Below are 24,731 nucleotides of genomic sequence, written 5' to 3'. Positions count from 1 at the left end.
CATCGCCTGCTGGGCGCCCGCGGGGCCCGCCTTCCTGCGAGGAGGGGCTGAGCAGTTGGTGGCGCCGTGGCGGTGCCGGGCGGGGTGTGTCCTGGACAGCTGCTTCCGGGTTCGGAGGTGCCCGCTCTGCTGCGCCGTGCGTGCGCACTTCTACCGTGGTTGGGGCGCTCGGGGCTCGCGGCTGCACCATGGACATTAACCAGCCCAAGCAGGAGCACCTGCTGGCCTTGAAAGGTACGGGCGCCTTGCCTGGCCGGGCCCTCAGGGCCGCTCTCACCCGGCCGGTTCCTGAGCGTGGGAAGTGCTGAGGGCCGAGCTGCTTTCCCCCGGGTCAGGGGAGGACTGCGGAAGGACGGGGCGCGCCGCGTGACCGCGTCTCGCTGCGGGGAGCGGGCGGGCGGAGGACGGGGCTGCGCGCCGGGCCTGGCGGGGCGCTCCGGGCTCTGCGCTGTATTTGCTGTTTGCAGACAGGCTTCAGCAGTTCTAACTTTTTTTTTAATTGATTTAAGATTTTCTTTGTAGTCCCCTGATTTTTTTTTTTTTTTTTCCTTTAATGGCTTTTTCCCTCGGTGAACAGCCGTTGGCTTGCATTTTTGATTCAGGAAACACGGGTATTGAGAGAAAAAAACTAGTAGTTCTTACAGAGCTAGAGCTGATTGAAACAAAAATAATCGATAGGTTTCTATAAAAAAAGCTGGTTGTGCCAACAGGCACTTGGGTACCATCAGGTTAGGAGCTGAAGCAGTGAAAAACCTGAATCTTGCTGCCTCTTATTGCAGTCAGCAGAAGTATCCACCTTCTTTTTCTCGAACAGTGCTTGTTGGAAATAAGCATTGCTATTGAGGTGGAATAGGGAACAGTTAAAACCTTAATTACACGTGTATTTTAAGTGAGTGAGATGGCTCAGTTATGTAAAGCAGTGCAGGTGCATAGATGATGTTAGACTCCATCTTCTGTTTGTTTAATTGCTTCACAGTGTTTTTTGAGAGTTTTCAGCATCTCACAGTAAAATGTATTAACCATAATTCAGAGATCAGCAACCACTTTTTCATACATGTGCACAGACAACAGCTAAGCCAAAACGTAAGAACATGGAATACTGTCAGCTGCCATTATCAGAACATTTTGTTAGTAATTTATACAAAGGAACATGTTGTATGACATGTCAATCTGTTTTTGCGATAAATCAGTAGGATCCTTGGGCTCGTATTGAATTTGATACAGTGCCCATGCACAAAATATTGACAGTGACATGATTAAGCAATTTGAAATTTTAGTGACTCCAACATTATTGTTTATTGCTGATGTCTGATGGAGAACCTGAAATGACTGCAAACTTGATAAGCGGAGAGGGGAAGCTTGAGTGAGAGTGCATGTTATATGTGTTTTGTGTTATGTCTCATAGTCCTGTTTGTAGGTTGTTGTTTGTTGTTTGTTTTTTTTCCTTACTTTGATTTGGTCTTTAAATGAAAGAAAGAAGTTACCGATATTTTTAGAGTATAAAATCTGTAAGGACTTACTACTTCTGAAAGAATGGCTGCATGTATTCCTTGGAAGTTGAATGTCTATGAACATTACATAAACTGGGAAAAAAAGCAGACCTTAGTCTGTTTGGACTTACCTTTTAGTGTCAACTTTAAAAACTGCAACATCTGTCAGTACTATTTCAGGAAGGTTTCTGTAATACACCGTATATTCTGTAATTAATTTATATGCCTTGGCTTAGTCTGTTAAAATTTGGGGGGAAAATACTTCAAAAATAAATAAATATTTGATTGGTGGCTTTGCTGAAATAGACAGTGGTGGGATGTGTCTTATTAAAGATGATATTTTTAAGAATTATTTTACTTCATGCTTTGATAGTACACAGCGTTCATAAAGTCATGTGAGCACAGAATCTTTGGAAAAAGAGAATTGTGCTTGCCTTAATACGTAAGAATTAACATATGAGGTCTTCTCAGTTATCCTTACCCTACTGATCACAAAAATGTAACAAGTGGCAGGTGGATGGCAAGCATGAAAAGGTTCCAGTGAAAAGAATATCCTTGAGGAAGGACAGCATCTATTAAACTGCGTTCTTGTGGGTAATGTTCAGTGTACTGAAATTATGCTGGTGGTGATGGAACACAGTTGCTGTAGTCAGCTTGAGTAAATAGAAAGGTTAATGTACATGTCTGGCTTGTTTTTACCACTTGTTGCTTTTTTTTACAGAATATCCTAGCAATGTTTTTCTTAATTTGGAAGTGTCTTATTTTTTCATAATGCTTCTGCTTTAGGTCCCGTTTCCCACTGATCTTTGCAGCATGAGGCAAGGAAATTCTTGTAAATAAGATGTTTCAATCTATACTTATGAATCCTCATCAAGAGACTATTCTTGTAATTAAGAATAACTGGATTGCTACTGCACAAGCATGGAAGTGGTCTTACATTATCGACCACATCAGAGAGATCTGACAGAACTGCACAAATTTGCAGAAGCGGCAGTGAAGGAGCTTCCCATTCGTCAGTTACCAAGATTCACACCCTGGTTTCCAAATGATTTGTACAGACTTCCGCTCAAACCCAAAAAGCAACCACCTGTTGTTTCTTCTGAAGAAGCAGAAGAATTGAAACAACTTACTACACCTTCAGAATGTATTGTAGAATCTCCTAGTTATGACTGCACAAAAAATCTCCTTGAATTTCGGTCTGATATGAATCACGGGCAGACTTTAACCCACACACAAAATGGCCGCAGGCAAATTAACTTGGAAAATCAAGGAGAACCACCATCTAATGAGAAACAGAAATTGAAAAGGTCTTGGAGTGTCTCTCTCTGTAGCCCTAAGCTTAAAGAAAAGATTCTTCCTCTATCTCAAGAACTTCAAAACAATTTGGAAAGACTTAAATTGCATGCATTTTATAGAGCAAAGTGGACAATTGAGCAGTCTAATTGTAATAACCAGAACTTGGAGGACATCTGGATAAAATTGAATAGACTGATCAAGCAGAACGAATTGCCATCTTGCAATGCTACTATCCAAAGATCTTTGGGACAGATATGGATTTTCTGTGATATACTATACTGTGAATATATTAGAAATATTCTTAGGGAAAAGCTGAGCCTTACTGATAAAATGAATTTGCTTGTACATAAATTTGGAATTATATTTAGTTTGTGATTGTAACATAGTTTTGTAACAATATTGTTGTCTGAAGTAGTTTCTGGTTAGCTTAGTTTTTAAGGAGCTTAAAATACACAAACTTCAGAACAGCTGATGAATTAATTAAGAGAAAATAACTGTTACTTTACTACAGTTTTCAAGTTGTAGTAGTGTATTTAAGTTTATTTTGTTGGGAAAATTGTGAATGGGTCAATGAAGATTAATACATTTGCCTCTCACATTCACTTATAACATGCATTTGTTTGATTTAGTACAGTATTGTATTTTTTCTCTTGTCCTTTGTCTAAAGGAAAAAATAATACTTCTGCACTTAATTTCTCCAGGATATTCCCTTTGGAATTTTGCTTGCTTTTCTTCATATAATAATGTTTGAATAATAATAGTTTATTGTGGACATTGTATACCTCTTTGTAGTTTAAAACGAAGGATATTGAACATTGACATGCATTTTTAAACTTTGGCTGAAAGCAGAATGTTCTGTATTATTATTTGGTGTATTTGTGGGATTTAATATTACTGCTTAGCAAAACTGATATGACAGATAACTAGTTGTTGCTATTAGTAGTAGAGCTTATGTAGCCAATTTACATCAGTGAAATTACTTCTCTGATCTTAAAGATAGTAGTAATGAAGTTACTTTGTACTGTCAGAATTTTTAGAGATACAATGTAGTAAGATGCAGAATGTTTTATTAAGTGTTAGAATCTGAGGAAAAAAGCAAGAGATAATCTGTAATACTACAAGAACAGAATACTTTAGTAGTCTCATTAAATACAATAATCTACATATCTTGATTTGTGCATTTTGACTTCACTCCATGGTGTTTATTTTTTAATTTTATTACTGTTATCTTTATTTTAAACTTGAGCTGTAACTCTTCCATGATAAGTAGTCTGTTCTAGTTAATAAGCTTATTGTAGATTTGAAGGCAATTAGGTAATTGTCTATAATACAACCCCACTATATTCTTTAAATAAACTTAGGACTTAACTAAGAAAACATTCCTTGGTGGTAGAAAGGCTTTGCAAAGAGATCATGACAAATGAGAGTGCTGGGCACTCACCAAGTGCCTGAGTTGTAATGAGCAAGTGCCAGTTTCTGTGCCTGGAGCATACAGAATTGTGGATGAGCAGCCCCCATAGAAAGGGGTTGTGCGTTGTGGCTGATGGCGAGTTAAACCATGAGGCAGCAGTTTGCCCTGACAGCCAGGAGTGGCATCCATGTCCTGGTGTGCAGTAGGCTCAGCACTGCCTGTGGGTGAGGGAGGGGTTGTCCTTTCTGTTCCGCACTGTGCAGCCTCACCTCCAGATCTGGGTGTGGTTTTCGCGCCACAATATATGGAGGACTTAAACCTATTGGAGAGTGTCCATGGAGGACTATGAAGATGGTAAAGGGACTGGAGGGCAGGGGGTATGAGGAGTGTCTGACGCCCCTGAGCGTGCTCAGTGCAGAGCAGAAGAGCGGAGGGGAGGCCTGATGGCAGCTGCAGCTCCTCACAGGTAGCGGAGGGCAGCGCTGAGCTCTGCTCTGTGTGACAGCGACAGGGCCTGAGGGAACGGCATGGAGCTGTGCCAGGGGAGGGCAGCTGGGGGTTGGAGACAGGGTGTGCACCAGAGGGCAGTGGGCAGTTAAGCAGGCTGCTCAGGATAGTGGTCATAGCAGCAGTCCCGCTCAAGGACCATCTGGCCAACACTCAGAGGCCGGGTTTGAATTTTGGATGTCCCTGTGTGGAGCTGGGGCTGGACCCTGTGACTTTTGTAGATCCTTTCCAACTTGATACTCTACAATCTGCCAAAACTTGGAACAGAGATCAGTGCCACTATTCAGTTGTAGTTGTCAGGTTTCTGCTGCTTTCTTTTAGCTGGCTTATGACCAATGATACTTACTATGCTTGATTACACCACAGCTGGAGAACTAAACAGTAGTAAATGAATGCAGCATTTAGTTTTTCTATAAAGCTATTTGTTTCGGGTAGGACCAGTGTAGAAGTGAAGTAAAAAAATTCTACTTTGAGCTATCTAGAACTGCTTTGTTCATACGCACGTGTGATTCAGTACCTTTTTCAGTTCCTATGTTGAATCCGCTTCTCTACTTACTCTGTTTTGTGTATTTTGAGGCTTTTTGTTTACCGCATGGTACAAAGCCTTTAGAGGTCATATTTTTAGTCTTTAAACACACAAAAGAGAATGATTTGAAGTTGTTGTTGTTTTACATTTGAAAACTAAGATTTGTTCATGTAAATACTAGCTTGTATAGGTTTACTGTATGATAGTATAAGTTAATGTGAACCAGCCCAGCCCACTACTATATGAAAGGAGTTGAATATTTTTATACAGTTGGAAATAGTGAATGCTGAGATGGTCTGTAAGTAGTACAATAAATGTGAAATTGCAGTGCGTGTTTCAGTGCGAGGTTGTTGTTTAACATCTTGTATTCAAAAGAAATATCATGATTTTTTATAAAATAAAATTTTAAGTTTTATGTAGAAGAAAAAGGAATCAGTGCACTTTACATATTCGGATCAAAATTTGAGATTGCAAATGCTAAACTTAAGTTTTATGTTGATGCATTCATATGAAGCAATAGGCAAGGTGTGGGCACTGATTTGTATTAGTAGGGAGTAAATTTGTAAGTTCAAGAATCTCAAATATATAGTGCAAATGAAAATCATGTGACCTTGAGTATTCTGAGTTACATGAAGTTAGAGAATCGCAGAATGGTTTGGATTGGAAGGAATCTTAAATATCACCTAGTTCCATTCCCCTGCCTTGAATAGGAAAACCTCCCACCAGACCAAGCTGCCCAGGAGCCCATTCAGCCTACACTGAACACCTCCAGAGATAAGCAGTCTGTGCCAACGCCTCACCATCCTCTGATTAAAGAACTTGCTCAGAATACCTAATCTGAATCTGCCTTTTTTTAGTTTGAAACCATTGCACAGTTTATCACTGCATTCCCTCATGGAGTTCCTCTTCAGTTTTCTTGTAGCTCCCCTTTGGGTACAAGAGGACTTCAGTCAGTTCTTCTTGGAGTCTTCTCCTCTCCAGGAGAGAAGAGCTCAATTCTCATCAACCTCAGCTCTCTCTTTCTATCTTCATAGAAGAAATACCATTGAAAACACAACCTTCTTGAAGTAGAGTTTTGTTTTTTTAATCAGAAGATCTTGATGATTTTGATTTTATTGGTATTGATGAAAGATTTTATAAGAAGATCCTGGAGTTTTTTGGCCCTTTTGCTATTGTATTGACAATCTTGGCTCCTTATTTCAATCTTGGCTCCTTAATTCTATGTATATCATATGTATATTGTGGAGATTAGGATGTAAATTGTGTTGTGTCCAGGTATTTATGGCTGCTAAAATCCAAATAAGTCGTCGTGTTCAATTCTGTGATATCTAGAGTCACAGAACAGACATCTAAGCAGACTTAGAATGGTCACACAGAACGAAGCTGGTACACTCCTTGTATCCACAAAACACATAGTACAACATTTTAGCAGAAAAGATATATTCAAATTTAAGATAAAAAATGGTAGACATTATTGTGTCAGAGAAAGCAAGAGGAACCATTTTCACCACCCGTGTGCTTGGATTAGAGTAGCAGGGAATTTATTCTGTTGAAAATGACCAGATGGGCTAAAAAGATCTTGACATCATTTGAGCTGAGATTTGATAGTGTTTTGTTTTCATTAGTTTTTTTTTAATGGAGTGCATGACAGAACTGTGCTTAAAACAAACAAATAAACTTGTCGATTGACCTATGGTTTATTTTCTGCTTTTGCAGTGATGAGGTTAACAAAGCCTACCTTATTCACTAATATTCCAGTGACTTGTGAAGAAAGAGATTTGCCAGGTATGTTTTATCTACTAACTGATCATTGTGCACTGTACAGTTAACAAATGTACAGTTAACAAATGTACAGTTAGAAGAGTGGTGTGCTTGGGATGGTATTTTACAAGTTTATAGTTAAAAAGATTATTGTGGTAGAAAGAGACAATCAAAAATAAATGGAATGCTCACCCTAGGCTCAAAGTATAAAACTCCGAAAGGAGGGATCTCCAGGAAAAGATCCTTCCTCAGTAGCAGTCAGCCCTTAAACAGGGTCTAGGAGAGGTGCAACCAGGCTCCATCCCTTCCAGTCACACAGCTGATTGCCTTCACTTGTGCTCCTTGGGCTGACTCAGTGCTTGTCTCAGGTAATCAGACAGTGGTTCAGGCCATGATTTAGCAGTTCCCTTACAGTAAACACATATTGCTAGGTTTAAGCAGTGCATCTAAGATTTATATGTGAAAAGAATTCTTCTGAACTTCTGTAGAAAGTAATCTGAAATGCTGCTATGTTTTGGTTGGTATTAGGTATAGGAAAATACCAAGATGCACTATGCAACTCTTCACCTAGAGCTTTGAAAACTTAGTGATTATATTGTGAACATACGAACTTGAAATCTGAGCACTTAAGACACTATCTCTACAGTTGTTACTGTGAGGTAGGGAGCATGCAGTTATTTTAACTGGGAAAGAATCTCTAACAGAGAAAAATATGTAATTGTAGAAAACAAAAGATTGTTGTTAATATTTTCTTTATCTGGAGAAAATGCTGCACTAATTATAATCAATATGTATGGGAACTGAACCTCTGATTGATCACCTGAAGCGAGCCATGAGTCAGCCACAGGAGCACAGGTGAAGGCAATTCACCTGTGCTGCTGGAAGGGGTGGAGCCTGGCTCCACCTCTCCTAGACCTATTTAAGAGCTGGCTACCAGGGGGAAAGGATCTCTTCTGGAGATTCATTGTGCTGGAGTTTTGTAAGTGAGCCCAGGATACGGGTTAGCTTTCTATCTATTCTCTTTTTGTTATCATAATCTGCTTTGCTGAACTCTCTTGTTTTTTTCGTAATTACCACATCTTAATATTCATTGATATATATTATACAACATATTGCAATGGAAACTGAATCACAGGAGAATCACATGATCGTATGCTTGGTGTATGGAGATGAAGTATTGCAAATTCCTGGATTACCCCTTAGTAGTAGTTGCAACTTAGATGTATAAGAAAAAGGGAAAGATCCAAGAAAAGAGACCTGTGAAGAAATGCAAGGCAGTCTGGAGAGAAGGTAAATGGGGCTAATCAATTCTTATGTTGTCGCAGTTCAGCAACCAGAGGCCTCTGTCATAGGAAAGTCCTTTATTATTCTTCTTCTACTACATCTACTATATTCACCCAACACAGCAGCACGCACACACACACACATATATATATATGATTACATATATCTTGGATACAAGTCTCAACAGTTTCAAGGCCTCCCTAAGCAACCATATCTAATCTTACGTCTTGTTTCTACGTCCAGTGTTTCTTCTTGATCAAAGCGTACAGTTCCCTATTGTAAGTGATCCCCACCCCTGACCACCACCTTAGCACAGCACAAGCAACAAACACGGTAACTAAGCAGACCTTGCTTTTGCCGTTTAGGCCTGTGAAGCTCATGGCTTCATGGAAGTTAGGCTAACTGTGGATCCCCACGGGGATGGACCCCCAGCAAGCTCCACATAGTCACAGATCACACAGAATCACCCGGGTTGGAAGGGACCTCAAGGATCATGTAGTTCCAACCCCCCTGCCTAGCAGGGCCACCAAACTTACACATTCAGATCAGGTTGCCCAGGACCCCGTCCAACCTGGCCTTGAACACGTCCAAGGACGGGGCATCCACAACCTCCCTGGGCAGCCCGTTCCAGGGCCTAACCACTCTCCTTGTAAAGAAAAGTCCCCTTCATTACATGGCGTGCTCTATTTAGGCAGAATATCCTTTAAGATTTAATTATAATTTGAGAATGCCTTTGAGATTGTGCTGTTCAGTGTAATTGTAAAAGCCTTAACTTATAAACAAGCATATATATGTGTGTTTTGTCCCTAAGTAAGTTGGTTGTAAAACAAGTATATTTAGCATAAATTGAGAAGAAAAAAAGAAATGTCATATCCTAAATGCAGACGAAGCCTTTGACTTGGCTAGTACTAAGATGTATGCAATTTGATGTTCTACAGGTAATCTATTTCACCAGCTCATGAAAGATGATCCTTCTACTGTAAAAGGAGCAGAAGCTTTGATGCTAGGAGAAATGCTGACTTTGCCTCAAAATTTTGGGTAATGTATATTAAGTATATTATATTAAGTTCTGGGATTCGTTTAACATTTCTTACTTGCCTTTCTATGCAATAAAATATTCAATTATTTTAAAACCATTCTGTGACTCGATTTTGAATGTGATGTAATATATAAATGTATATTGCTTAATGTTGTGTATAGCCTGATTGAATGTATCAGGAACAGTAAGTTGAAAGAAATTTTGGTAAAGTCCTGGTGTAAAATGCTGCTATAAACCACAGCTTATGCTTATAGATTTTATTGCAGTGTCTTCTGTGTGTTGTAGTGTTGTCTATTATTTTGTACGTAGTATTGTCTTTGTATTCTTATCTTGTAAAACTTTTGATTGTCTTATATTTTTTTGAAATTTGCTCTTAGTAGGATGACGTTGAGAAATATGGGTGTGAAATTGCCAACATATTCTAAGGTTTGATTTGGCCGCCTCCCTAGCTATTCTTAAATTTGAATCCTATAAACAGTTCTGTTTCCTTCTGGATACTACTAAGTATAAAAATTAACCACAGCAAATGGACTTCCCGCAGTGAGCCTGATGACTGTTGCAGTGTAGTTTCAGCACTGTATTTTTTCACGCTGGACTTAGTACAAGTTTGTGAGCCACTCATAGGACTTTCACAAACTACATCTTTCTAGCATTTTAAGAACTGGAGATAGTAATCAAAGTTGGCGAGGCTAATGATCAGCTTAAAAAATATATATATTAAAAATGGAATTTTGTGAATTGTTTTTTTTTTTTTTTGTGTGTGTTATTGTTGTTGCTAAACATATATGTATATTTTTTAAATGCAGAAATATATTTCTGGGAGAAACATTTTCCAGTTACATTAGTGTACATAATGATAGTAATCAAGTTGTCAAGGACATACTGGTGAAGGTATGTGAAATCTATATACTCGGTTTGTTAAAAACAAACAAAAGATCTTGATTGTTTTCTTGCAATATTAGTGCATTTAGCATGTTTTATACACAGACTGTTTGTCATTTCTTTTTTGATCCAGAAAATATTCCTTGCAAATGGAAACAAAAACAAATGAAAATGGAAGTGAGGATAAGAAATATTTTAATACTAGAATTAAAAAACAAAATGAAATTGTATTAAAAAATGGATAATCTGTAAAGCTTCTCTGGAGAATTAGTGGCAAAACTTCCAAAGCCAAAAAAACCATGTGTTCTTTTATTTGCAGTTGTTATTTTCAGTTATGTAGTCAAAGCTAGTCTCTTTATAGCATATATATACTTGTGTTTTCCTTATGTTTTGAATGAGTTATTTCCTGGTGCATCATATTTTGCATTTCTTGTTGAACAGAGAATTGCATGAGAATAAAAATTTTAGAAGTTTATGGAACTCAAGAGTAAATGGGAATTTTATAAGCTACATATTGAAGGATTGGATTTGTCAAAGACAATTTCTAAAATACATGGAAGCAACTTATCTCGCAGTGAACACGGTTGTGCTTTATGTATAAAAATGTACAGGATAAAACCCTCAGATACTTCTCAGCTTAAGTTATTTTTCCATATTTTACCTTAAGCAGCTGTGGAGTTACCTGATGCTTTGTTTTTCTGTTCTTAGGCTGATCTTCAGACAAGTTCTCAGCGCTTGAACCTGTCAGCTTCTACTGCTGCAGTGGCAGAACTTAAACCTGACTGCTGTATTGATGATGTGATTCATCATGAAGTGAAGGAAATAGGAACGCACATGTAAGGTTTTAAATCTTCAAACTTGGTGTTTTTATCTGTTTTTGATTTATTTTTAAACATTGCAGAGGTATAATAAACAGTGAAACTGCAGCATGTGCCTGATATTCTATTCCTTCATTAATACAGTATAAAATTTAATTATTTTTTTCTAAATATGTCCTTTAGCTTAGTTTGTGCAGTAAGTTATACTACGCAAACAGGAGAGAAGATGTACTTCAGAAAGTTCTTCAAATTTCAGGTACAGTACACAGTATTCTACTCTCTTTGTACAACGTGAATCAATCTGAAAAAGTAATGTTAAAACAGTTTATGCTTCAGAAGTATTTTTACATGCTGTTATATATTTGACACTTGAAATCAAATGGATAGAAGCTATCACTTCAAACTGGGTGAACTGATGGTTTATAATTACAGTGGAGCTAAAGTTTTCAGAAGTTACAGATACTATTTTTTTCATTGATTGGTAATGAAAAATCAATTTCCAATCTCTTTGTAGCAGCCATTTTTATGATTTTTTTAAAACATATTAAGTGTTGTTCAGTCTGACTTTGACATATCTAACTTGTGAGTTTAAGTTATAAAAATCTGATTTTTCTCTTAGTGTTCTTAACCTTTTAAAACTGGAATAGAGGTTTTTTTTTTAAAGGAAGCTAAGAAAAGAATTCTAAATGTGCTATATTTTACTAATGTCATAAGAATTAATTGATAAAGTTGAAAGTCTTCATTCCACCACACAGGTACCAAACTTGATTAGAATAACTGATGAAAGCAGGAAATCACTATCATCTGGATTGATTTTGGTTGGAAAGTGTATTTTAGCTGTGTATTTAATGGGTGTCGATTTACTGTGAAATATATTAAGACTTGCATGATTGTGGGATAACAAAGAAGTATTGGGTGGCGTGTTTTACTTAATATGTTTTTGGCTATTCTTATATAGGTTCTGACAGTACATGAGCCAGACCTGTGGCTTATCATCTATGTCTTCTCCAGATTGCACATGATCTTATTGTACACTTACAGCCCTGTACTCAATCTGATTACTGCAGACAATATTATTTTGGTCTTTAGAAGGCTAAATTGCCATCTGGTACAGACAAAGAATATCAGTGTGTGCTATTAGTATCTGTGGGCCTTCCATATGTGCAGGAGAACAAATGTTCCCAGCAAGACATTTTAAACTTGTTTCCTTGTAAGTGTAATACGTTATTTCTTTCAGATTTATCAGTGTATTTCCATTTTGTAAGTATTAACTGCTTGGAGTTGAAGACACTGATTTTATGTGCAACATTTAAAAACCATCGCTTTGTTCTCTCCTTTTGTCATCAAATTTTTCACTGTTAATTTATGAGATTTAAAATATCTGGCGTCTATTCTTTTTTTTTCCATCTCAATAGTGTTAACAGTTGTATTTTCAAGAAGGAAGTCATGGCTAGTAATGGTTCATTGCTTAAGAAAATCACATGTGTAGTTCTTTCATTTATTTTTAGAGAGGTCCTCAGCAACATTTGTTTGGTGCTAAATGCTTAAGGGCCTTTCAGATTATTCTTGTTCCCCTCTTGAGAGCAAGTGGAGACCACTACAGGATGCAAGGTGGATGTAATGTTATTTTAGAGACAAAATCTGCTCACTACATCATATTTGTCTCATTTCATAAGAGGATGTTGCAGAGTATTTGTTACCAGTATGAGAAGACTACTCGGGCAGTAAGAAAGCAGCTGGGCTGGTAAATAACTAGCAACTAGCATATAGCAAATTTTGAGTTTTTAGATTATTCTATTGCATGTTTCTTTATGCACCTGTTCTGCTTATGGTAAAAAAAAAAAAAAAAGGAAAAAAATCCAAGAATACCATCAGCATCAAATCTTTGGTGAAGGTTTACCGCTATAAACAGTTTGTACTAATGATGTCTGAGAAACCAGTAGTCAACCTGTCTTTTTTCCATTTCACTCAGGTACTCAAACCACTAGATGTGAAAACCAAATTCTACAATGCAGAGGTAAATGTGAGTTATTTGTATTTAGGTTTGTTTTGGTTTAGTGTTTATTACTTCATTTTAGGTAGTTAGATTCAATTCAGAGACCTTCTTAATGATCATATTTATTTGCTGATGAGTTTATGTAATGTAAATTAAAAATAGATGGATTCATGATGGAATGAAAAGAAATGGCATATGTAAAGCAAGCATGTAAAGAATTTAATGTAATTGCTGAAATTTTTTCATGTTTTCTGCTGTCCTGTGAACTCAAATAATTGCATTTACAGATTGTATTTTTAGGTTGATAGACTACTTACAGTAAGGGGAGATTAATTGTATGAAAAATAGATAATAGTTTACCACAATGGGAAAAACAGATTATTCTCCAATGTAAATATAACCCCTCTGTTAACTAACTTCATTTTCAGGTTTTGTGTCAGTTATGCGTGGCACTTTAAAACCTCGTAATTGCAAATATTTGTTTGGATGTATACTTAAGTGTCTCTTTTTGGCTCTTCACTGGTAGAATTCTAGTTGAAGGTAGCATTGATAGTGGAAACTCCTACAAATTACATAGATTATTCTTTTCAATTGTAGACTTTCCTTGTAGGTATATGTATTGTATAAAAAATGAGTGAAATTGCGGAAAACTCTTTGCAGTGAAGAATAAATGGGAAAAAAAGAGACAAATGTGACAATCTGATAATAATTTGTGTTAACTAGAAAACACTTTACTATCCTGTTTGTTCTTAATGGAGCAGATACATGCTAGGAATTTGCAGTAGAAAAGCAGAGTGTCTCAAAATCTATTGTCTTAATTGTTTATCTCAATCATATTTATATATGGGTTTATCACGTGAGATTATGGCTATAGGGTTGCAAAAGATGTATTTCTGATAAAAATCAACAGAGAAAGCAGGAAAAATGACATCATGATTTTTGGTCTAAAGATAAGGATCTGGGGTGCAAACATCAACCGTGTTCAGAGTTGCACAGGAGATTCCCCAAGATTTTCTCTGTTGTATATGACCAGCACGTAGATTATAATCCATTTAATATAGCATGTGATTTATTTAGGGGAAGTACAGTTCAAAGAATTTAAATATTGCAGTACAAAGAAATGAAAGGTATATGAATAAGTGTATGCACTACTAGCTGAGTGCTTGAGTGCTTCATAGATCTAGCATAGATTCCAGTAATGGGGAATATCTTCAGAATTACATAAATAAGATAAATGTTGATCTTCTACATGAATCACATTGTTTCAGGTAGAAAATACATCGTGGGGTGAAGAGGGACAAATGTCTTAAACCTTATTGTCTCTCTACTTTATATGTAAATTTTGTTCAGTGCTGAAAGAATTCTTAATTTTAGGCAGACTTGTGACATGTCATGAATACTCTTCTCTTGACTTTTTTCTTTTTTTTTTTTGTCTGAATGGCATTGATGAAGTATAGAATGAAATATTGCCATCCCTCAGCTAGCCACCAATTCCTCATTAAAAATAAAAATTTCTGAGAAGTTGAGGTGTCTGAGCTGATGGTGGGTTTTGGTTTTTGTTTGTTTTGATTTGGTAAGCTGCTGGGTTTTGGTTTGTTTTTTTTTTTGCTTTTTTTAATCCATGAAGGTTTGAAAAGGTTGCTTTGTTGCCTTTTGTTATTTCTTTCTGGGTATTCATATGACTTCATTACTTCAGTATTCATATGATTGATTAAAACTTCTTTTTTTAAAAAAAAAAAACAACTGTGGATAATATTAACTGAAGGATTTTCATTTACCCAGCAAACTGATTTTAATTTCACTTCTGAAAGGACGTTAAGTTCTGCTATGTGATGTAACAGTGAAAGATAGATAAATAAAAAAAGAAAGAAAGAAGAAATTGGATAAATGCTGTTTGTGGCACTACATTGCTATCAGAAGCACCAGTGCCTACATTCTGAATTTTAAGGCAGACTTCTCCTTGGGAGTAGAGGAAGATATGTGTAATTGCTGATTAACTAGAGGTATTTAAAAGTTAAGTAACCAGTTGAACTGTTAATGTTGCTGATAAGATACAATTTCTAGTTTTATTTCATCTCTCTAGGACAAGGGATAACACTGAACTTAATCTTCTTGCATGTTGCTCATGTTGCAGTAACACCCAAATCATGATGGTCACTGAAATTCGTGTATGAAATGCATGTCCTATCACCTTAGTCTGCTGCAATCCTGTGATTGAATTACCTGACTCAGTGTTTAGAAAGTCTCTCGCTGACTTTTTGTGCCTCAGAAAGGATCTGAAAAAGATTCTGTTCCTGCAAACATTCTCAGGGAGGCAAACATACAGATGCTTATGAAAATAAAGTTTTCACTTGAAGTATTTTTTTGTTTTGTTTTAATGAAGATTACCCCTCCCAAAAGATATTTTTTCCCATTTAAATTACACCAAATTTTGTTGCCAGCTGTAGTATTGTATCTTGGCTAGAACATTTTAAAACCTGCTTTTTACTTCTGAGACTTTAAATATATGGATACTTCAAATTATCTGTGAAATGACAAGGACTGTTTTTCCATTTCATACTCAACTCATTGCATGGATTTAAATTAAAAGCATATTTTAAAATTGCTCCAAAACTGCTTTTTTTTGAATATAATTAATTTATTCTATCATGCCTTACATGTGGCTTGTATGCCTTAGGCTCTGTTTTGTATTGGTTCTGCAGCAGTTAGTAAAATCTGAAGCAAAGCTAGTAAATCATGTAACAATACTAGCTACCACTTAATAGAAATGTACTTGTCATCTTTGTTTGCATCCATTTTAATTTACATTTCTGTCTTACTAATGCTCTTGTGTTTAGATGGTACAAAAAAATGCAGAAATGCATTTTGTTTGAAAGTTAGCCTCCTTTTTCTTTAACATTTAACCCTAATTTCTCTAATGTGTTCTTTTTTATTTTCCCATTAGAGTGACCTCAGTTCTGTGGTAATTTTTATTTTTTTTTTAATAAATCTGTATGCTTTTTTAATTGTCTGTCTGTCTCTGTGCTTGTTGTTGACACTTTAAAACATAATGGAAAAGCAATGTTTGTTCTGCATATCATGAACTGATGTTTTGCCATCTGTCCTGCATATGTACAGCTAATCTTTTAAATGGTTAGCTCTTTCTTTAATACCCATTGTTGAAACTGAAAGTTGGTAATTTCAAATTCTCATGTGTGCTATTCTGTAGGACATATCACAAAAATTTGGTGAGATGGAAGCTTTCTTGTTAACTGGAAAAGGGGATTTGTTATTTAAAAGTGAAAGTTAATCTCCTTTAAAACATTATTAGTTTTGAACCATGGGAGTGTAGATTTAACAACAGCACTACTTGTGTAAGCTGTGACAGAACTTTTCCCATCCAGTTAGTGGAGACAGTGGGTTTGAGGAGAGAGCAGCAGCTGGATGTTCTTTCTTTCCTGAGCTGGAGCCTTGCTTTCCAACTTCAACTGCATGTAAGAGTTGATGAGTTAGTATGGTACTCCTGCAGTCTGATTTCACTCCAAGGTGTGTGTTGTACTAAGGCAAGCTGCGTTCTGGTGAACTACTTTAAGGTGTTTTTTATTTTATTTTTTAAAAAACAGCTGATATTTATACAATTACGTCTAGGGATAACATAAAGCTAACTTGCTTTTTCATTATGCTGCTTGCTTTTTCTTTTCCCTTTCAAACTAGCTTTTCCAAAATTTCTGCCTATGGTTGCTGCGTTAAAACAACTAAAACTTGGGTTAATGGAGATTTTAAGCAATGGATTTATGGGATATAAACAGCGCCAATTTAAGCAACAGTCAGGTGGTGGTTGTAATGAGTGCCTAGAGCCATGTTTAATTTGGGGGTATTTCCAACTCTTGGAAGTGCAAGGTAGCCTGTTAAGCTTGCACAATTTCCATTCCTCTATTTATCTGATACAGGCATAACTTGTTTGTAAGGCACAATGAATTGTTCCATTACTAGTCTGCATTTCTCCTTCTAACAGAGTTCCTTTTGAGAGTAACGTAATTCAAACATACTCTGTAACTTACAAATTGAGCTTCTCCAGCTTGTTTACACTGATTTAAAAAAAAAAAAAAGTAAGCTTTTATCCATTTCTACATGAAATACATCTTTTAGATTTATCATACAGTTAATCTAGTTGTTACACAATTTACTGGTAACTGTCTCGTAAATGCAGATTTGATATTCCCCCCCCAGCACATATTCTTTTTTTTTTTTCTTTTTTTGTAATTGGCACTTCTTCAGGGACTTATGTGTCTGATAGCCTGAGCCTTCAGTGGTTTTTCTGCCATCAGGTTTAGAGCTTCAACATGATTTTAATGGTCTGCATTTCCAGAGAAGCAGAGGGAAAAATCCCTCTGGTTTCATGAGGGTTTTTTTTTTCCAGTATATTCAGTAAAACAGTCTGTACCTTTCATTCTGCACTAGAACATCTTGAGGCATTAGCTTCATTAGTACAGATAGATCTTATAGGAGGCTTTGAAAGTTGAGCACCCACTAAATTGTTAGATGTAGGTAATGCTAGTGACCATTGGCATGATGAAGCTGAGTGAAAGGGGAAGCTGTTTTACTTTTTAGTTGACACAAATGTTTCAGAATAAAAATCTCAGAGCATGTACGTGAGCTGTTATACTTTAGTTCAAGCAAAACATGCACACTTCCTTTAATTGTTTTTATACAGCACTAGTAATCTGGCATGGCATGGCATTTACGTGCATTGGAATTCCTTATATTTTTTTAATAATTTGGATTATAACTTCAGTTGTTACCGAGTTGATGAAAATCTTGGGAAGTGGCAATCTGAAGTGTTACAAATAAGCGGTAGCTAGAACACGCAAAAATTATCCCACATCCATTGTTTGGCAAGATACCTGTTCACTAACACTGTTGCTCCTATTAATGGTAACTGGGATTAAGGTTTTTCTTGCATTAATTACTTTGATTTGCAGGCATGAACTAAACACACACGACTTTTTTGTTTGTTTTTTTAAGAATAGGACTATATATTATTTTAATATTAGCAATTACATTTTTGTGATTTTGTTCTTTATTTTTCCTTAGACAGACGAAGTGTTTCTGGAAGCTCAGATTCAGAATATCACTACCTCTCCAATGTTTATGGAGAAGGTTTCTTTAGAGCCATCCATCATGTACAACGTTGCAGAACTGAACACAGTTGACTCAGCAAGGGAGAGGTATGCTCAGACTGAGGAAACATTGTATTATGATTTCATGAGTTGTAAGCATTATAATCACTGAGTTGCCTGTAACTGTAGGAGTGCACTTATTTGCAAAATTAAAAAAAAAAACAAATTCCTATTATGTATTCAGCTTGTTAGTTTTCTTTTTATAGAAGTTATTTTTAAAAACTTATAAACAAATCCCTATTTTCACCCTCCAATAATAACATGAATGCATTGAAAACGTTTCAGTATATATTTCGTGAGATCTAGCACACGTATGGTTCTGACCTGTCTGTTCATAGATACAGGACCTTTCCATCCTCGTTTCTTTCTAGTAGATGCATATCCATTTTCAGTTATCTAGTTATAATTTATCCAACCAGCAGTTAAGGTGAATCAGTGGAATTCCTTCACAGAGTCTTAGGCCACAGGTGTTTGTCATGCTGAAATAACCACCAAATAGCAGAAGAGCTGTGTACTGTGTTCTCTGAAATTATTGTGGGCAGAAAAGCTTGTAGGGTGGATGTCAGATTTGGCTTCTTGCAGTTTGCAGTTGCTTAGGTTTTTTGGAAGAGATGTACTTTGAGTGCTCTATAGTAGGAGTTAAAGTGAAAATTCTGTTTTCTCTTCTCCTTGTCTGTCAAAGCACTTGGCCACTAAAGTGGAGTGCTGTTCATACAAAGTGTTTTTATCCAGTGTAATGTTTTTTGTCTTGAAACTGCAATCATGAGCTTGTAAAACTGAGAGAGCCTGGAATTTCCTGGAAAGGAGTCAAATAACAGTTTATATATTTGGAATGACTTAGTGTGAATTGATTTTTTGCATATTGAGACTTAGTGAATACCATGGCTGAAAGGCAGTTCTGCACTCATGGATCCAATTCCACTTTGTGACCATTGCCATCTGGAATCGTAGCGATTAAGAAAATCTTAAGAGAGCTAGCAAGAGTGGTAAAGAGAAGATTAATGAATGAAGAGGTTGGAGAGGCGAAACAAAGGGTTCCTTAAGTTGCTGAGGGGGCTGTGAGTCTGAGGTAAAAACTTAAAAGATCTGTGTTTGATAAAATAGAAAGTATTGTGAATACAGGAAATGGAAGCATGGCAATTTCTTCTGGGAATTAGTTTGAAATAAACTGGACTTTGGTAAGCGGAATAAGTTCTATATTTCTTACCAGTTATATTGATATAGTTCTTCTCAGCATGAAATCTTTACTCTAAAATATGAGCAAGTTGATGATGTTAGATTTGTGATCTGTAGAAGGGATTGTTTTTCTTAAGGGTATCATACTTACATGTAAGCTTTACCCATGACCTGAACCCTGGTTCTCAGTGTGTACCTGCTTCCCTTTTTCTGATGCTTGAGAAGATGATTAAACTGTTATTGGAAAATGTAGTTGTAAGAACTCTTGAAAACTGAATTTAATCCTTCTTTATTGTTGCCCTTGCCTTCATGTTATGTGATGATTCCCTATTGTGTTCATTAAGTAATGTTTCAGCATGTTTCAAGTACAAAGCTTGATTTTTTGTTAATAGCTTCATTAAGTAACTGTTGGCTTTTTTTGCAAAATTTTCATTTGCTATTTTAATAGCCCATGAATTAATGTATTCAGTTCTGCAGATTGTTATAAGCAACCCGTTTTCTGTTGTTGTAAAATCTCTCCCTCCAAAAAACAGTGGTTTGGTAGGTACTTCGGAGGTCTTTATCTATATATGGTCCTTAAGAGTTTATTTTCTGGTTTATTTCTTTCCGCAAGTAAGTTCTAAGCTCCTTGGATTTATTGGTGTGAAGAATTGTTTATTTCAAAGTACTAGTTATGCACAGGGAATCTGAATTACAGCAATTGCTTTTTCTGCTCTCACCTAGCTCTCATTCAAATTAATGTGAAAAACAAAGCAATCAGAGATTTAAATTTGTTTCAGTACCAGTGTTTGCCTCTTCCTATATCAGTTACCCGGTTTCTGTATTCATGTGTTTGTATCTGTTTCCTGGAGTTAAAAAAAACAAACAAACAAACAAAAAACACCGAAACAACAACAACTACAGTAACAACAAAAACAGCCAAAAACCCAAAACTAATGAAAGAATACAGCTGGTTTTGCATAGTTTTACCTCTGTATCTTTTAATCTGTGAATATCTGTGCAGAATTGAAAGGGTAAGTTAGAGTATGTGTTTAAGGCAGATAGAGCATTGCTATAGTTGATTTTTTTTTTTTTAAACAAAGCTAAATCTGTATACAGTTCTTGACTAATGAGATTAAATTAGCTTTTGAATTAAATTAGCTTTATGGCTGCAAGTTGTACCAGAGGAGGTTCAGATTGGACATAAGGAAGAACTTCTTCTCTCAGAGAGTGGTCAGGCACTGGAATGGCTGCCCAGGGAGGTGGTGGAGTCGCCGTCCCTGGCAGTGTTCAAGAGGAGTCTGGATGTCGTGCTGCGTGATATGGTTTAGTGCCAGTGGTGGCAGTGGTGATGAGGGGACGGTTGGACTGGATGATCTTATAGGTCGTTTCCAACCTTGTGATTCTATGATTCTATGAAAGTTAGCAGCACAATTATTCGAATGTTGAGATGCCAGATAATAAACAAAGTGGATTTCTATCTCAGTTCTTTCTGTCTCAGCTGAATCTACTTTCTTACATCTAAACGTGGTCCTTCAGTTCTGCATACATTTGAGGAGTGTTTTCTATTGTAATATATAAAAATATGTGCTAGTATTGACTACATTGCCACATGCACAGTAAAAACGGGGAAGGAGGGGAAGAAAGGTTGAGTTCTTATTAAGACCTCCTAAAAATAACTGTTTAAAATGAAGGAATAATGTTTTTTGTTCTAGTGAGTCAACTTTTGGCTCAAGAACTTATTTACAACCTATGGACACACGTCAGTATTTATACTGCCTGAAACCAAAGCAGGAATTTGCAGAGAAAGCTGGAGTAATAAAAGGTGTCACTGTGATTGGTAAACTAGATATCGTATGGAAAACAAATCTCGGTGAGCGAGGAAGATTGCAAACCAGCCAGCTTCAAAGAATGGTGAGTCTTTAAGCGTCATTTTAATTTAGTATCAATTTTAAGGCAACTCAATGAACAGCTGAATAATAACTTGAAAGAAAATTCAAGCTTCTTACTTTCTGGACCTCGATCTGAATTCATATAAATATATATGGGAAAAAGTTATTTAATATAAATACTCAGCATATGTTTGGTCTATGAAGTGTGGGGAAAAAACACTAAACTGGAGTTTTCATTTTGATCATGTGAATGACTGTGTTTTTTTATCTCATTTTCCTGATTGTTTGTTCTCTGGCACATAAAATGTTTTTTCTTCTTTGTCACTGTGCTGAACAATTTAACTTAATGGCTTGTGCACACATTGCTGGAAGCAAGTAGAGGATAGCAAAATGTATCAGAACAAAATGAACTTCTTGGTTGCCATTTGGCAGGAAGCTGAAAAGCACTGAAAAAACAACTCCTGCTTGAACAGTTAACATACAAAATTCTTCTCCCTAATTCATACAGACATATTAGTTTCTATGAGTTACAATCTTTATGTGTAGCATATGTAATACTGTGTATGTTTCAGATTTACAGTCTCGATTCAGGCTATTTTTCTGGTCGATTTATAAGTTGTTCATGAACTTTGAGGTTGTGATTACTTTCATTGTCTCATCTTCTAAGTGCTGTCAGGTTAGTTGGTATCTAAATTCCACTCACCTTTCGTCATTTTTCTCCTAATCCATTTAGTAATCCAGTGAGCATTTGTTTCCCTCGCTTACTGTTCCTTTATGTTGTTACTTTGGTCCAGATCAGGAATGCATTTTTGAAACAATTTATTGGATGTTTCCTGCTTAAAATAATTTCACTTGGTTTTGGAGTGGTCTTGTAATTCACAGACTATGTTTTTTTCTTGCAGGTTTCCAAAGTTCCATTGCTCTACTGATCTGAAATTCTCTGTTTTGACACTGCTCACTCTAATGCCCAATTTAATAAGTGTTTTAAAATGTCATCTGTCTTCAGTCTGTAATGAGCCATATATAACTAAAAGCTGTTCACAAGCTGTCAGGTCACTGACTTACTGTCTGGGCCTCATTGGGAATACCTTTTAAGCTGTAGATGTAGCTTTTAGCACAACGTATCAGCAGAATTTGAACGTATGTCTCAGCTGCGACTTGTTAGGCAGAATTAAATTTCCTTCATTTTTCCTTTGTAGTTTTATCATTTGTGGAGATTGAACTTATAGATAAAAGGCATTAGATTTTCAGTCAACCCGAGTTTGTAGTAAGTTGAGTATTCGTTGTGGGTTTGTTAGTAAATCATATGAGAAGTGTTTGGCTCTTTACAAAATACAGAAAAGTATTAATGCACCATTCTTTCTGGTGGCAACTAATTATTTTGGCAGATGTTTGGAAGACTGAAATAGCAAGAGAATGCACCGTCTTATTCCTCAGGAACAGTATTTCTTCTAAAGATGAAGAATACTGAAGGACTAATGCAGGAAAACTATATTACCCATAGCATCTCTGATAACCATCTGATAGAGAGGTCATAGAAATGAATTTAATCAGGAACAGTGTATGAGTATTGGAACTCAGAGTGAACTGGCCGAAAAAATACTAAAGTGCATATTGTTCCCTGTAAATTAATTCATTATACTTGATGCAGATGATCCTGTCTAATGAATTGTTAAATCTATCAGAAAGGTGATAATAGTGGGACACTGAGCAAGAAGAGACAATCCTCTTCACATCTTGTTGTTCAAACCTGTTGTAGTAAATGAAAATGTGAATAGTAAAAACTCCAACTTTACCAACCAGTATTTGAGAAATGTGCATTCTTATACTTCCCAGGCTCCTGGTTATGGTGATGTAAGGCTTTCTCTGGAGACAATACCAGACACTGTGAATTTGGAAGAGCCTTTTGATATTACATGTAAAATAACAAATTGCAGGTAATGATGTCATGTGACTCTCGTTCTTCTTCCTGAGTTGCTAAGTTGTGGCTAGTACATTTTTCAGGGCATTTCTCCTGAAACACTTCAAGCATGGATTTTACTTTGAATACCACCTAATTGATGGTTCATTACTTTAAACATCTTTTGGATTCCAGTGACTCTAAATAATTAAATATATCTTCCATTACTATGTGTTGATACTATTCTAATCAGGAGACTGTCAAAAATCAGCAGTGGAATTCTGCAGAATTGGCTGCAGTATCATGTAAGATTTCATAGTTCAATTGCATATTCTTAATTCTTTCACAGAACTAGTGCTTACTTGTTTTGCTTTTTTTTTTAATTACACATAATTCATCAGAATAAATACCATTTATATCAAGTTTGATTTTACTGCTAATTCAGTACCACCCCTGGAGTGTCTCCTGAGCATTCTCTTAAGTGGTCTTCTGTGGGTCTTTATCCATGTTTTGACTTGATTTGTATTTACGCTGTGTTCTCCAGTAGACCTTTATTGTCTTCCACAACACTTTTGTAAAGCAATTCTAAATAAAATTTGAAGCCAGGAACTAAAGCAAATGCCTGGTCTGCAGGTACTGCGCACTGAAAAGGTGAACGTTATTGTCTTCTCCAGTTAACTAAATCCATGATAGAACAGTCACATTAGCCAAGGCTGCGTGTAAATAAATTATTGCACATCACAGTAAATCTTATTTGCTGTCTTATAATTATATAAATTAATTTTAAGTGTTTCATTAATAACACCTTAATAATAATCTAGCTGTTAAATATTTGCAGTCATTGAATGCTTAAAAAAAAAAGTCCACAGGTTTATTTCCATTTTTCAATTTCCTCTAGCAGTGAAAGGACTATGGATCTGGTTTTAGAAATGTGCAATACTAATTCCATCCACTGGTGTGGAGTTTCAGGAAGACAACTTGGAAAATTACACCCAAGTTCCTCTCTCCGTCTTGCACTTACGTTATTGTCTTCAGTGCAGGGATTGCAAGTAAGTCAGTGGCATGGATTTGTTATAAAATACCTGTTTTATGAGTTTAGTAATTCTTATAACGGGTCTTATAATTTTTTTTCCTTTCTAGAGTGTCTCTGGCTTAAGGCTTACTGACACATTTTTGAAGAGAACATATGAATATGATGATATTGCACAAGTCTGTGTTGTTTCTTCAAAAGTCAAACAAGAAAGCTGAAGAAAAGTTTTATTTCTGCTGTTTGTTTTTTGGACCAACTTCTTGTGTTTTTGCAGTTGAATCATATTGTGTGAAGAGAAGAAAAACCCCGATATACCCGTAAGCACAAGTTGCTTATTTAATTTCTCTCAGCATCTTTTTGAATGTTTTAAAATCTCCTGAAAAGATGCATATGCATCTTAATGAAAATAAAGCCTTTGAAAAAAGCGTAGCTCTAGCAAATTGTATTTCATTAAATGTGTTGGGTGAGGGTAAGGATTGACATGGAGTTTCTTTGAATCTACTTATTTAAAATAGCAGTGCACTGCATTTTTTTAATTTTAATTATCCTAAACATTCTGAAGTTACTAAACTGTGGTCCTGGTTT

The 24,731-nt window shown here is 36.2% G+C and overlaps 2 protein-coding genes across 5 annotated transcripts; both read left to right on the top strand.

Annotated features, from left to right (window-relative positions):
• The first annotated feature begins 94 nt into the window (after positions 1-94).
• Positions 95-24,581, top strand: TRAPPC13 (trafficking protein particle complex subunit 13). Of its 4 annotated transcripts, none has more exons than XM_042825773.1 (13): positions 95-234; positions 6,947-7,015; positions 9,214-9,313; positions 10,121-10,205; positions 10,905-11,032; positions 11,198-11,270; positions 12,987-13,031; positions 15,955-15,972; positions 18,084-18,217; positions 21,040-21,238; positions 23,053-23,153; positions 24,018-24,165; positions 24,257-24,581. In XM_042825773.1, exons 1-13 carry the CDS (start codon positions 189-191, stop codon positions 24,362-24,364), a joined length of 1,254 nt encoding a protein of 417 aa, XP_042681707.1. In that variant the 5' UTR covers positions 95-188; the 3' UTR covers positions 24,365-24,581. The 4 variants fall into 4 exon arrangements, with proteins under 4 accessions (XP_042681707.1, XP_042681705.1, XP_042681709.1 ...); XM_042825771.1 differs by having other exon boundaries at positions 24,015-24,165; XM_042825775.1 differs by lacking the exon at positions 15,955-15,972.
• On the top strand, positions 148-4,668 carry SHLD3 (shieldin complex subunit 3). Its single transcript, XM_042825777.1, has 2 exons — positions 148-234; positions 2,277-4,668. The coding sequence occupies exon 2, from the start codon at positions 2,412-2,414 to the stop codon at positions 3,159-3,161; it is 750 nt and encodes a 249-aa protein (XP_042681711.1). The 5' UTR covers positions 148-234; positions 2,277-2,411; the 3' UTR covers positions 3,162-4,668.
• Positions 24,582-24,731: the final 150 nt, after the last annotated feature.

The sequence above is a fragment of the Centrocercus urophasianus genome, unplaced genomic scaffold, assembly GCF_019232065.1.
Source record: "Centrocercus urophasianus isolate 14NV4802_14NV808 unplaced genomic scaffold, USGS_Curo_1.0 seq_25, whole genome shotgun sequence".
Taxonomy (NCBI): domain Eukaryota; kingdom Metazoa; phylum Chordata; class Aves; order Galliformes; family Phasianidae; genus Centrocercus; species Centrocercus urophasianus.
Note: the sequence above shows the minus strand (reverse complement) of the source record. Positions and strands in the feature narration are given on the sequence as shown.